A 12,893-nucleotide genomic window follows, 5' to 3' on the forward strand; every position below is an offset into this window, starting at 1 on the left:
TATATTATTTTGATGAGCGGCTATATCATAATAGTTTGTTCAATCAAGTGAAATAAGAAGGGCGGCCCATTAAGGTTAAGTCCATACACAGCTGGGCTTTGTTCAGATGCCCAGGCCCATGCAAGGGGAAAAAAGACAGAATAAGCTAATTCTCCCTCATCGGCTACATAGAGAAGCTTCGTTCTCTTAATATGGCTGAACATTAGCATGCATGTTCGTCCCTTCGGGGACATCCGATAAAATTGGAACGATACAGAGAAGATTAGCATGGCCCCTGCGCAAGGATGACACGCACAAATCGAGAAATGGTCCAAATTTTTTTCTCGACCAAATACTGTTTTTTCAACCTATCCCGTCTCTTAGAACTAACATGAAAAGTCTAATATCCCAAATACTGTTTTTTCAACCTATCCCGTCTCTTAGAACTACCATGAAAAGTCAAATTTTTTTCTCGACCAAATACTGTTTTTTCAACCTATCCCGTCTCTTAGAACTAACATGAAAAGTCTAATATCCCAAATACTGTTTTTTCAACCTATCCCGTCTCTTAGAACTACCATGAAAAGTCTAATATCCTGAAAAAGGGCACTTGTGTTATTATCACAGTAACTCATAGGACTTTAATTTCCTCAGTTCAATCTTTTTGGTTCTTGATAATCATCATCACTTCTCTCAAGATCGGAATGATTATCACTGTCTAATAGGTTTACATCTTTAAATATCATCCGATAAAGTATATTTGCGTTCCCTGAATGAACGAGAAAAAAAGAATCTCTCAGAGCAATTTTATTCTAGATCTAGGAGTCAACTTTTCCGTACGAGCATTTGATATATATGTGTATCAGCCTTCCATCTCTACTTGATCAGTTTTTCTCCATTTCTTAAATTATTTTTTCTTAGCATTGATTACTCTATTGCTAAATTTTATTTTTTCAAGTGTATAATGAGCTTATAGTTAATTTAGTGTGCTGCTTTGGGCCTTGGAAGATTAAGGTCAAATGAAAAACGTTTCATTTTCTTTTTTGTGGCTAATTATATGACAATTTACATGCATGTCAAATATATAAATAATTTATTAACTGAATAAAGTGTTAAAATTTGAAGACAAAAAAAGATTTTGTGTTGGAAATTAAAGCTTTGGAACTTCTATTATATTTTTTCTTGCTTACCTGAATTTAGGAAAGAGGAAATGAATATATAAGATATACTATTATTTTGATAGACAGCTATATCATAAGCATGGTCGCTATATAAGGACGGCACACGATACAAATTAAGGAATAGTCCAAAAAAAATTCTTAACCAATACCAATGCCCCTGCGCAAAAATGATACAACAAATGGAGATATAATCGAGGTATACATCGTGTTAACCAATTGAAATATGAAGGGCAGTCCGTTATTGATATGTTCAACAAATTTGTGGTTGAAACTATCAACTTATATACTTGTTATTAACTAAATAATCATTTAAAGAAAATAAAAAAAAGATAATATTTTCGTAAAATTAAGTAAAGAAAATATTATTTAATGTAATTGATAATATTTCATAATTGCATTTTATTGTGTTATGATCTCAGTATATATATATATATAGCATACTACAATGTGTATGCGACATTTTGAAAGAGCATATGTATACTATGTTTTGATATAAAATACTATTTATAATTTTTTTAAAATATAAAACTGCTATTTTTTTTTACAAAAAAGGGGCATTGATCTCGCTACTTAAGAACCTATTGAAAAATGCAAAAAATTACCAAAATACATATCTTTTTTATTATTTCTATCTCCTACCGGATACATCACTCCCTCTCGCTGATACATTCTTATCCCTCTCTTGAATACATCCCTCCCTTCTCGGATACATCCCTCACCTATATGTATCCGGGTGTCCTATCCCTTTTCTGATATATCTTTCATCTATGTATTCGGATGTCTGTTGATGTATCCGGAAATTCGATGATGTATCCAAAATTCATAAATTTTAAGGAATTTTTGAAATTTAAAAAAGAGTAGAAAATAATGTAATTAGCTCACTCTTTAACATTATGAAATTTATGTAAAAAGATAAATAAAGGCCGGCCCATCATTGATATGTTCAACAACTTCAGGTTGAAATTGATCTTATCAACCTACATATATACTTGCTGACTAAATAGTTCATTTAAAGAATAATACAAGATAATATATTCTTAAAAAAAAAAAGAAAATGTTGGGAAAATTTTCAGAGCATATACAAATAAATGTACCAGCAAGTGAAGTTTGGAATCTCTATGGTACTTTTAAAATGGCAAATTTTCTCGTTAAAAAACTCCCACACATTGTTGAAAAAGTTGAGTTGATTGAAGGCAATGGTGGAGCTGGTTCACTTCTGAAAGTTAGTAAGTTACTATTTAATTTACTTTAAAAATTTATTTGCATAATCTAGTATTTATATCAAATCAATAAATACAAGATATACGTATTACATATACATAATTATTGTTTAACTATCCTAAGTATATTAGGGAGGTGAAAATTACAAATCCTATAGTCCACCATTTTTTTTCCCTTCCCATGTTCATAGGCGACATCTACAATAAATACATATCCACACTCGATATTTATCGTATCAAAATATAATTTAAATTTAATAATGAAAATTTGAAGTAAGAATACTTATTCCCGAGGGATTAGAATACACGAGTCAAAATACTTAATTTTCCGTGTGAAGTCAAACATAGATTCTTTACTATCAAATCAAAGTAGTGGGTATTTCAAAATATTTGAAAAAAAATTAATTAAATAGTGCTGTCAAGAACATCTTTGATTCTCCAAACTGTAAATATATGCCCAACTAAAGGAGGGAGTATACCACCTAACCATGGTTAAATGACGAAACCGTCTATGCAAAGAATTGGGGGGTGGGGGTGGGGGTAGTCATGTCAAAATTACGGTGCACATGAACCCATGGTCTTTTCGTCAAATTAGATATCTTATGTACACATTTTATAGAATTGATCATTTGGTTGAAAGTTGAGTCAGAGTATGTTCGAATTGACTTATTTTAAGTAACGTATAAGTTGAAAACTCTTTATAAGTTTTAAAAAAAAAAGTAGGTGCAGTCCAACTTATTTTTTTTGACTTATAAGATGTTTTCAACTTATAAGCTGCTTAAAATAAGTCATCCAAAGAAATCCAATTATTTATTGGGGCTTATTTTAAGCTCAAAATGACTTTATGTTGGTCAGTCAAACAATCAAAAAAGTTGAAAACAGCTTATAAGTAATTTATAAGCAACTTACATGCTCTTAATATCAATAGAATTACTTATTTTTTTTCTCCTTTCTTTAGTAGTGCACCAGTATTCTAGAAATCTTAGTTTGGTGCAAATACCGGCACGAGTAAATATTTTTACCTAAATTAAATTGTCAATTCTTCTAATATGTTAGGTTTACCTGGAAATGCACCGTACAAAGAGAAATATGTGTTAGTGGATGATGAAAAAAGAGTGAAGGAAATAGAGATTGTTGAAGGTGGATTTCTTGATCTTGGATTCAATTTCTATGGAATTAAATTTGAAATTATAGAGAATGATGAGAATTCAAGCATCATCAAACTTACAACTAATTTTGAGACTAAAGATGTTGAAAAAATTCATCATACTATTGGCAACTTCCAAGCCTTAGTTGCCATCATGAAAGCTTCTGCTGATTATCTTAAGAAATAATCTTTTTATTATTATTATTGTATTTTTCATAGTTTATATTGTTTTCCTTTTTTACTTTGTTGTTATTGCTCTTTGGTCTAGTTATGTGTTGACTTATTATTGGATGTTATTATTTTTGGTCATGAATAAAGCAAAATAAGTTCATTTGTTTATGTTGATAAGGGTGTCAAAAGGTGGTGCAGTTTGAGTTTAACTGTATCAAAATGAGCCGAGTTAATAATAAGTGGGTTATGTTGAGATAAATTGGGCCATGATAGGGCAAATATTATAGGGAATATTGTATCATATTCCAATCCACCTAGCTAATACCAAATTTTGATTTATATTTCTTATAGCTTTTTTACCAAACAAAACCATAAATATTTTTTAAAAAATTAATAGTTTGATAAGCTTTTTCATTGTTCAATTTGGGATATGTATTTAACCTAATTAAGTTAGCCTAACTTTTAAAAAACAATATTTATGATTTTTCATGTTTTATTCTTGGCATTAATTACTTATTTCAAATCATTTTTCAAGACTTAATACTAACCATCAATTAATAGATAGAGATAGTGTGGTAAAATAACCATGACAATTATTTTTTTCTTAATGAATGTACCAAATTCAAATATGACAAGTAAAAGTGAAGAAAAATAATATATAGCGCTTTCAACATCAAATACAATATATCCACATTAACATGCATGTTTGTCCCATCGATAAAATTAAAATGATACAGAGAGTTAGTAAGGCTCCTATGCAAAGATGACACACACATATCGAGAAGTGGTCCAAAAAAATTTCTCAATCCCCGTCCCTTACAATATGTAGATATAGAGACCGTTTGAATTGGCTTATAAGTTGCTTATAAGCTGTTTTCAGCTTTTTTTGAGTGTTTGACTGATCAAGTTAAAGTCATTTTGTGCTTAAAATAAGCCTCAATAAATAATTGAGTTTCTTTAGATGAATTTATTTTAAACAATTTATAAGTTGAAAATAGCTTATAAGTCAGAGCTAAGTCGTGAATTGACTCCCCATAATTCGAGGGAAGGGCATGTAATTTCTCCAAGGAATGCTCTCTCATAAAGTATATTGATTCTCGAGGCCCGAGCTTCCCATCACAGCCAATCTCCTTTTGGATCAAGGTCAGACATGACACTAAAAAATATCAAACTTGACCTCGAATAGGAGTGCAAAACTTTTAAAAAACAAATTGCGTCTGCCGGGAGTCGAACCCGGGTCTATTGCTTGGAAGGCAATTATCCTAACCGTTGGACTACAAACGCCTTCTTGTGATTGTTTGTTAAGAGTTTGTCGTCATAACAAGCATTTGATCATAGACATGACAATATCAAGAACACACATGTTTATATATGTGTGTCTAGTCCCACTTGCACGTACCTCTGGGATACTAACTATCTCCTACCAACATCAGTATTAGATAACTTAGTTCATCAAGACTTGAACAGATGTGAAGAAACCACCTAATGTTTTTGCTTTCGCTGATATTTAAATCTAATATCTTATGATTTGCAATTCAGTTCACTGACCACTGAGTGACACATCGACACATCATATGGTATCTAGTGCAAAACACAATATTAAATATTGGAAAAATGGCCCGATATACCCCTCAACTTTGTCATTTAATTTAGAGCTGATATAACTCTTGTTATAAACGTGGCTCACATATATCCCTACCTTAATAAAAATAGGTCACATATACCTCTACCGTTAAACACCATCACAAGTAAATTTTTACCTAAATTAAATGGTCAATTCTTCTAATATGTTAGGTTTAGTTGGAAATGCTACATACAAAGAGAAATATGTGTTAGTGGGTGATGAAAAAAGAGTGAAGGAAGTAGAGATTGTTGAAGGTGGATTTCTTGATCTTGGATTCAAATTGTTTTTGATCAAGTGGGAAATTTTAGAGAATGATGAACATTCAAGCATCATCAAACTTACAACTGATTTTGAGACTAAAGTTCCAAGTCTTAGTTGCCCTCATGAAAGCTTCTGTTGATTATCTTGAGAAATAATCTTTTTATTATTATTATTATTGGATCTTTCATAATTTATGTTGTTTTCCTTTTTACTTTGTTGTTATTGCTCTTTCTAGATTGTGTGTATTGTATTATTTCTGGTCATGAATAAAGTAATTTTGTTTATTGTTTATGTTGATAGGAGTGTCATATAGGTGTATTGGATTTGAAATATAGAACTTTTTTTATTAAAAAAAATGAATAGAGAGAGTCAGAACACATTTTGAAATACTATAAAAGTAAATGGACTTTTCTTGTTTTTTTTTCCCAATATTTATTCGAAAATTCATAAATTTCAAATTTTGGAACTGTCACTAATGCGATTGAATTTTCAAACACAGAATGTTTTGAGGAAATCAAGGTAAAATGCAAGGGAAGAATGCTATCTTTGCTATTAGGATTTTCTACACAAACTGTTTTGAGGAAATTAAATTTTCGAGGGATTTACTATTTTTTGAAGGTGGATTTCTTGATCTTTGATTCAATTTATATTTGATCAAATAATTAAATTAATCTAATTTTAGTGGGATTCATGAATTATCATATTTTATTTATATAGTTGTTCATTCAAGTGATGTATTGTGTTATTTTTGGTGACTAATAAAACGTTGCATTGTGTCTTTTTTCTCTCGTTATCCCACATCGGCTACATAGAGAAGCTTCGTTCTCTTAATATTGCTGAACATTAGCATACATGTTAGTCCCTTTGGGGACATCCGATAAAATTGGAATGATACAGAGAAGATTAGCATGGATGACACACACAAATCGAGAAATGGGCCAAATTTTTTTCTCAAACCCAATCAGCCCATTTAAAAATATTTTTTAAGATTGTATTGAGTTAATTCTTCGGATCAGCCCATTTTTCTTATATTTTTAAAGATTGTATTGAGCTAATTCTTCGGGTGTGCAATCTTTGGCTCGGAAGATTTTCTTTTTTCCTGCCCCACTCGATCAATAGTATTTTCACTTATACTTCAACGTAACTCAAACCCTAAATCAATAGTGAAGGTGCACAACTGCTAGAGCAAACCACACTCATCTTGGCTTGAAAGATTAGGTCAAATGTCAAAGTTTGGCCTCTTTTTGTGACAATGGATTGTTATAAATTTCAATATGCTCAAAATTATTTTCAATTTCATGTGAGCAATTGTCCATGTTCTATTTATGTTATTCATTTTTTAGTAATAATATATGTCAGTTTGTCAATGAACAAAACCAAAAGAGTATAAATATAAGTTTGAGTACAATTCGACTAATTTTTTAGAGTATTTGTCACTTTTCATTAATATAAATATCGAGTAATTTTATCCACCAAAAAATGAAGAGATTGTCTATAATTAAATAGAACACTCCAACTTGGTATAGTTCCATAATAAATGATACAATTGACAGAAGTTTAAGTCAACCTTAATTCTATAATTCAATCATTTTCTTTCTTAATTATTAAAATTCTGATTAGCTTTGAACTAAACCTGCACCGTCCATTTAATAAATCTTCAACATAATATTCAAAATAGCATTGATTTAAATAATTGAGTGTTAATTATAAACTTAAACTCATAATACATTTATCTATAAAAATGGTCACATCTGATCTAAATATCTCACTTATTGACTACAAAATAAGTTTGGTTTAATTTAATAAATGTGTGAATATTTCGATTTTTTTTTAAAGTCTTAAGAAAAATGATTAAATGTAAACGTCATGTTTTGTTTCCAAACCACAAGGTATCATTGTTGTTTGAATAAGTATAATAATGGAGATTATTTGTCTCCTTAATTAGCTTGTCATTTTTAAGAGTCTAGCTAATACATGAATCCAATTTATATTATATTATAATGTCACATAATCGACCCATAAATATGTTAAGGGATGCGAATTCTTCTTCGGACTCCATTAATGCAGGATATTTTGTACATCAAATTATTTTTTTAATAATTGATCCGTAAAGTTGTTTTTTTAGAGTTGGGATTGGTAGAGAGTGATTATCATAATTATTACTTCATCCGTTTTAATTCATATGACATAAAAACGAATTTTTAAGGGCAGTCCAGTGTATTAACATTTTGCTATGCGTGGTTGATGAATAATTGAATCATAAGAGTCTATTGTATGCAAACGAGCTAGCTAAATTTGAGCTGCAATAACAATAGGTGAAGCTCAAAAAGATGACATCAAATTTAGGTAGCTAGTAGCTAAAAAGAAATAAAGATCATATATCCATATTATCGTTGATTTGATATGTATAAATAATTTATCAAAAAACTAGATAGTAAGTTGTGTTTTCTAATCTCTTGCAACTAATATAACGATGATTGTATAAAAGATGCAATAATAACAGTACATTTGAGACATCTTTATCAATTTGTTATAAGCAGTTTTAGGACTATAGAACAAAAGATTATCTCGTACCTGAAATGAAGTATTAATGATGATTTTTTTAATCTCGTTAAACAGAATGTTATAAAATAATATGCAATATTAATTATTTTTAGGGATCGAATCGTTTGGTTCGAAATAAAATTATCTCAACATTATAAACCCATATATTATATGGTATAGATAGAACAATAAATTTATTACAAAATCTTCATCGATATTAAATAATATCAACAATCAAACCTCATAAAGTTAAATTCTTGTCCTCAAATTTAAAGTAAATATTAGTGATTCTACTATTGAACTACCGACCTTATAGAGTTCAATTCCTGTCCTTGTGTTTTCAACAAGGGCTAGTGATCAATTCAAATGCCACCTGTTAATCTATCATTGGAATAGTGTGATGTGAAAATGACACTACTCACTTTTGACATCACTAGGTAGAATTTAGCTGGTTGCCCTATAACTAGCTCTAGATAGGGATGTCCTATATTAAATAATAATGTTGAATGATTAGCTCAAGTCTGTTCTTCTTAACATTTAGGCCTCACAAACTTGTAGATAGATGAGTGACATACTGATCTTTTTAACTTGTAGTAGAAATTTTGTGCAAATGGTATTCAATAATATTGTGTCACATGGCTCACAGACCAAACCTATGGTATATATTGTTGGTTTTTGCCCAACAGACATTACATATTTGTCTTGGGATTTCACCATCATCAAATTATACGACTTGTAAAGCTCTTCACTCTCCTTTCAATGTGAAATTCGTCTAAGGTATCATGTGCACCTCTTCTTCAGAAACTTGTCAGCCTAAAAGTGTGTTACGACTAAGGTGTCATGTGCACCCAAACTAACAAAATAGAGAAATGCATTGCATATGTGGTACAACATTCGAATTTAAGGAAACTTGTCGATGAAACCTTGAACTATGGGATTCTTTGATTACGATTGCTACATATGTTTCAGCAAAAATTCTCAAACAAATTAATGATTCCAAAGAGCAAAAATGTTTAAATGGGTATTTAGTCTACCCCTCACCAAAGGATAGAAGCACGGTCGCATGCATATAGAGTAGTACAAATGTCATCAAAATATCAAGTTGCATCTTGTTTAAGCAGAGGGAAAATTGCTGTAGAAGAGATATCTCCAAGTCAGAATATCCATCACTTGCTCTCAGAATCATATAGATCTGTACTGAACAGTCAGTTAAGGAAAACGAACAATGGCGGACCCAGAACAAAGAAAATAAAACAACAACATACCCAATGTAATCTCCCAGAGTGAAGTTTGGGGAGGGTAGAGTGTATGCAGACCTTATCCCTACCCGGTTATTTCCGATAGACCATGAGCTCAAAAAAAGAATAAATAAAATAGATATATGACATATGGTAGATTCATTATATTATTGCATTGCCTAATAACAGACCATATAAAACACAAGCACACGCCGAAGGAGAAAGAAAAAGAACACAAGATACAGTTCTAATACACAAGTATATTTCATAATATCCCCATATATAAGCTCAATAATGTACTTCCAAACCAATTTTCATGTTAACAAAACTTGATTTAGTAGACACAAGTAAATCGGTAACCTATGTGCACAATAAGAAAAAATTCCTACTAGGGGAGATTCAATTGAATACCCTTCCCTCTTTCTAGCTTTGCCCCTGGGTACAAGGGTGACTAAGAAATGTGAACAACTGAGAGTTTAGTGTGTTTCGATAAACATTTGGTGATAGTTTGGGTAGTAAACTCACACACCTGATAGTTCAGGTATGAAACTCAAAATATCGGGTACTTTAGGTGTGTTTTTGATCCTGCACTCTAACATTTTTATATGCATCTACTTTAATGTTACAATTCTACATTCTATTTATAGTACTTTTTCCGTTCTATCCATTTGAGACTACGATTCTAGATAAACAAAGAATCATCATCTGATAATAGTTTGCTGCAGTCAGGAAGCATACAAACATGATAATCAAATGAAAGTTCTACTTTCTCAAAAAACTCTGCATTCTAGCATAAAAAATGAAGTTCTCATTATCTAGGGTAAGAGTTGATAAAAGAATACCTAATAACAACCGAATAAATCTCAAACAGTTGTTGTTTCACGAGTCTCACAGCAAACTTATGCATTAAAGCTCAATCTGCAGGATAAATTATATCTCTTGAACCTTTGAGAAACAAAAAGATCACCACACTATCTTTATACTGGAGTCTCTACAGCTTAGTTCTGTGTGTAGCAATAACTTGCACGTTCTGGTATGCAAAAGTGCAGCAGCTATGTACAGTAAACAGCTCCGAGTCTAAACAGGTAAATTGCTAGGAGTTCCTGGTGCTCACTTTTTAAAGTTTAAGAGATGTCCTGAACATGAGTACCCTTCAGCTTTACCGAAAGGAATTCAAGAGGATTATGAAAGCTATGAAAGCATTTGATTAGATTTAGCATGAGAGACTTTGTAAATGGTACGTACAGGGAAAACCTTATAACAAGAATTATAGGATTTGAATAGCTAAAGGTCTAATATAAGAAGATAATGTACCAAACATTTTTAAGATATCTATCAATAAAAGCAAGAACCAAAAATTCTACTTCCTCTGATACACCTTTGTTATCCTTAGGTATCAGTTTCCAGACTTTCCAAAAGGAAATTTTTAGGTGTCAGCATTCAGATCGATGCAACTACAGCAATGAACTCATTGCGCTAGGCATACTTGCAATTGATGGACAATATGAAATTAGAAATAAAAATCTTAGATACTAAGAACCAAGAATATTTTTTCATTGTTAACAAATGTTCTTTTTCAATAACTTAAACCAGCCACTCTCTATCTTAAAACCGAAGCTGAAAATCAATTTTATGACAGGACATAGTGATAAGCACTGCTCTTAGTTATTTATCCTCCTTCACCTCCTCTTATTATAATAATAACTAACATAACAGAAATACGAAGGAATTAGAATAATCGTACAAGGGGTTATTAGATGCTTCGATCTCGGATATAGATATGTCAAAGGTTCTATATGGTATTATAGAGTTGTTTCTTCATCTAATCATTTTATGGTGTTTGGTTGGCATAGCCTAATCGAGAGATTTTCTCACAAGAAGTATTTTCTTCAAAGGAGGAAGCGAAGTTCTTTTGCCATTATAGACTTCCCAATATTACTTTCTCTACTAAAATTTGCTTGCATTAACATGTAAATATCATATACCACCAACCTATGAAACGTTTTTACATTGCACTTGAAGCTATAATCTTAAATTCTCTTCAGGGAAATGTTATTCAGAAGTAAATTTTCCTGAATTAGGGATTATTATATGAGACCTTTAGCTAACTTGGTACTTGATAGAGTTTTACATCAAAAGGTTTCTTTAATTTTCGTAGACCTTATAGTAAGTGGATAGAGTGGCCTTAAATGGATCCTATCGAGACTATTGAAACTAAAATTGATATCTATGTGGCAGTTTCAAAGGTAAAGAAAAAAAATAGTTAGGGCATTGACAATATGCTTCGGGAAGAGGATAGTTAGACAGAACAATGACAGAAAAGACAGGGATGAGAGCAAGGACCTTTGAACTCATTCGATGTACCATAGGCTCGTATTAAAACATAGTTCGCAAAATTTGGGGGCGAGGGGAGAAGAATAAGCAATAGTTAAAAATGGATGAGATAAAGGATACACTAAATAAGTTCCATGAGCAAATGCACCAGCCAAGACACCATAGAACAATCGATCCCTAAGAACTGGCTTGTGCCTCAGCGCTATCCTAACTGAAAACCCAAAAACATCAAATGCAATGAGCTATAAAATATAAATAACAGAGAATGATGTATAATGAATTACATAAGCAAATCAAAAAACTTACTGAGGGGAAGGGCTGGTGCATAAATAAGTGGAACCAAATACTCAAATGCCGGTCCGTTTCTCCTCCTTATAACTTGCCTTCAACAAAAAAAATACTCAAATTCAACACACAAAAGAAACCACAAGAGATACAAAGTTTAAATAAGAACTATGTTGCTCGGACTCTTCAAAATTCTCAACAGCTGCAGTAGCATTTTTGGACAGTCCGAGCAATATTTTATAAGAAAGACATTGTCATATCCTATTGATCCAATTACATATAAAACGAGCTCATATACCGAATAAAATGGACATGGAGCTTTCAAAGTAACTTACGAATCAGACGTTGAATCCATGAAGAACAGAAATTCAAGAGATAGCTAAACAAATGGAAATGCTAATATGGGCAGTCACCAGCCCCACAGTGTCCTTCGCGAGCAATTTGTATTCTGTTTAGTCACATAAAAAACAACTAACGAGTCTGTCAACCAACAATTTGAATTATGATATCACTTGAAATCTTTTAGAGAATTACAATTATCAAATCATTTTCAAAACCTATTTCATATAAAGAGCTCAAATTAGATTTTAAAAAAGACTGTTTAAAGGATAGATCGAAGAGCAGCATACATATATATGAAGTAATCTGCAGAAAAAAGCATAAAAATGAGAAAAAAATATTGATGAAAGGAAGGCATACCTACCCAGCCGTATGAGAAGAAAGACGAGAGTTTTTGTTCAAAGAGTTCTCCTAATTTCTATTGCTTCTATTTTGGGGGAAAAGTGTCGATCTATATGATCAAACTAGTTAAGAATACCATGGGCTGAATCCAGACTCAATAAATACAAATATCACTAATTTACGATCTAATTATTTAGATATATTTTAATTTATAATATTATAAATTTT

General features: G+C 31.3%; 2 protein-coding genes, 2 non-coding genes and 1 pseudogene across 5 annotated transcripts; 3 read left to right on the plus strand and 2 right to left on the minus strand.

The window, feature by feature from the left end:
• Positions 1 to 217: 217 nt before the first annotated feature.
• LOC129893633 (U6 spliceosomal RNA) lies at positions 218 to 320 on the plus strand. The gene has a single exon (XR_008767526.1). It is a non-coding gene; the product is annotated as a U6 spliceosomal RNA (small nuclear RNA).
• Positions 321 to 2,214: 1,894 nt separating this feature from the next.
• Positions 2,215 to 3,714, plus strand: LOC129891885 (norbelladine synthase-like). The gene is made up of 2 exons (XM_055967361.1): positions 2,215 to 2,386; positions 3,437 to 3,714. The coding sequence occupies exons 1-2, from the start codon at positions 2,215 to 2,217 to the stop codon at positions 3,712 to 3,714; spliced, it is 450 nt and encodes a 149-aa protein (XP_055823336.1).
• A 1,196-nt stretch (positions 3,715 to 4,910) lies between these two features.
• Positions 4,911 to 4,982, minus strand: TRNAG-UCC (transfer RNA glycine (anticodon UCC)). The gene has a single exon. It is a non-coding gene; the product is annotated as a tRNA-Gly (tRNA).
• Positions 4,983 to 6,441: 1,459 nt separating this feature from the next.
• LOC129893637 (U6 spliceosomal RNA) lies at positions 6,442 to 6,531 on the plus strand (annotated as a pseudogene).
• Positions 6,532 to 9,044: 2,513 nt separating this feature from the next.
• On the minus strand, positions 9,045 to 12,806 carry LOC129891526 (uncharacterized). Of its 2 annotated transcripts, none has more exons than XM_055966911.1 (5): positions 12,684 to 12,806; positions 12,320 to 12,432; positions 12,006 to 12,082; positions 11,820 to 11,910; positions 9,045 to 9,324 (listed from the first exon to the last, which is right to left on the minus strand). In XM_055966911.1, the coding sequence occupies exons 2-5, from the start codon at positions 12,337 to 12,339 to the stop codon at positions 9,294 to 9,296; spliced, it is 219 nt and encodes a 72-aa protein (XP_055822886.1). In that variant the 5' UTR covers positions 12,340 to 12,432; positions 12,684 to 12,806; the 3' UTR covers positions 9,045 to 9,293. The 2 variants fall into 2 exon arrangements, with proteins under 2 accessions (XP_055822886.1, XP_055822887.1); XM_055966912.1 differs by having other exon boundaries at positions 12,688 to 12,796.
• Between the last annotated feature and the right edge of the window lie 87 nt (positions 12,807 to 12,893).

The sequence above is a fragment of the Solanum dulcamara genome, chromosome 6, assembly GCF_947179165.1.
Source record: "Solanum dulcamara chromosome 6, daSolDulc1.2, whole genome shotgun sequence".
Classification (NCBI taxonomy): domain Eukaryota; kingdom Viridiplantae; phylum Streptophyta; class Magnoliopsida; order Solanales; family Solanaceae; genus Solanum; species Solanum dulcamara.

Bases quoted from the DNA above. Each gene is read 5' to 3' on its own strand.
- LOC129891885 (XM_055967361.1), top strand. From the start codon at position 2,215: ATGTTGGGAAAATTTTCAGAGCATATACAAATAAATGTACCAGCAAGT. The intron at 2,387-3,436 runs GTAAGTTACTAT...CTAATATGTTAG, and splicing joins TGGTTCACTTCTGAAAGTTA to GTTTACCTGGAAATGCACCG.
- LOC129891526 (XM_055966911.1), bottom strand. From the start codon at position 12,339: ATGGATTCAACGTCTGATTC. The intron at 11,911-12,005 runs GTAAGTTTTTTG...TTGGGTTTTCAG, and splicing joins TGCACCAGCCCTTCCCCTCA to TTAGGATAGCGCTGAGGCAC. The intron at 9,325-11,819 runs GTATCCTTTATC...CTGACTGTTCAG, and splicing joins GCTCATGGAACTTATTTAGT to TACAGATCTATATGATTCTG.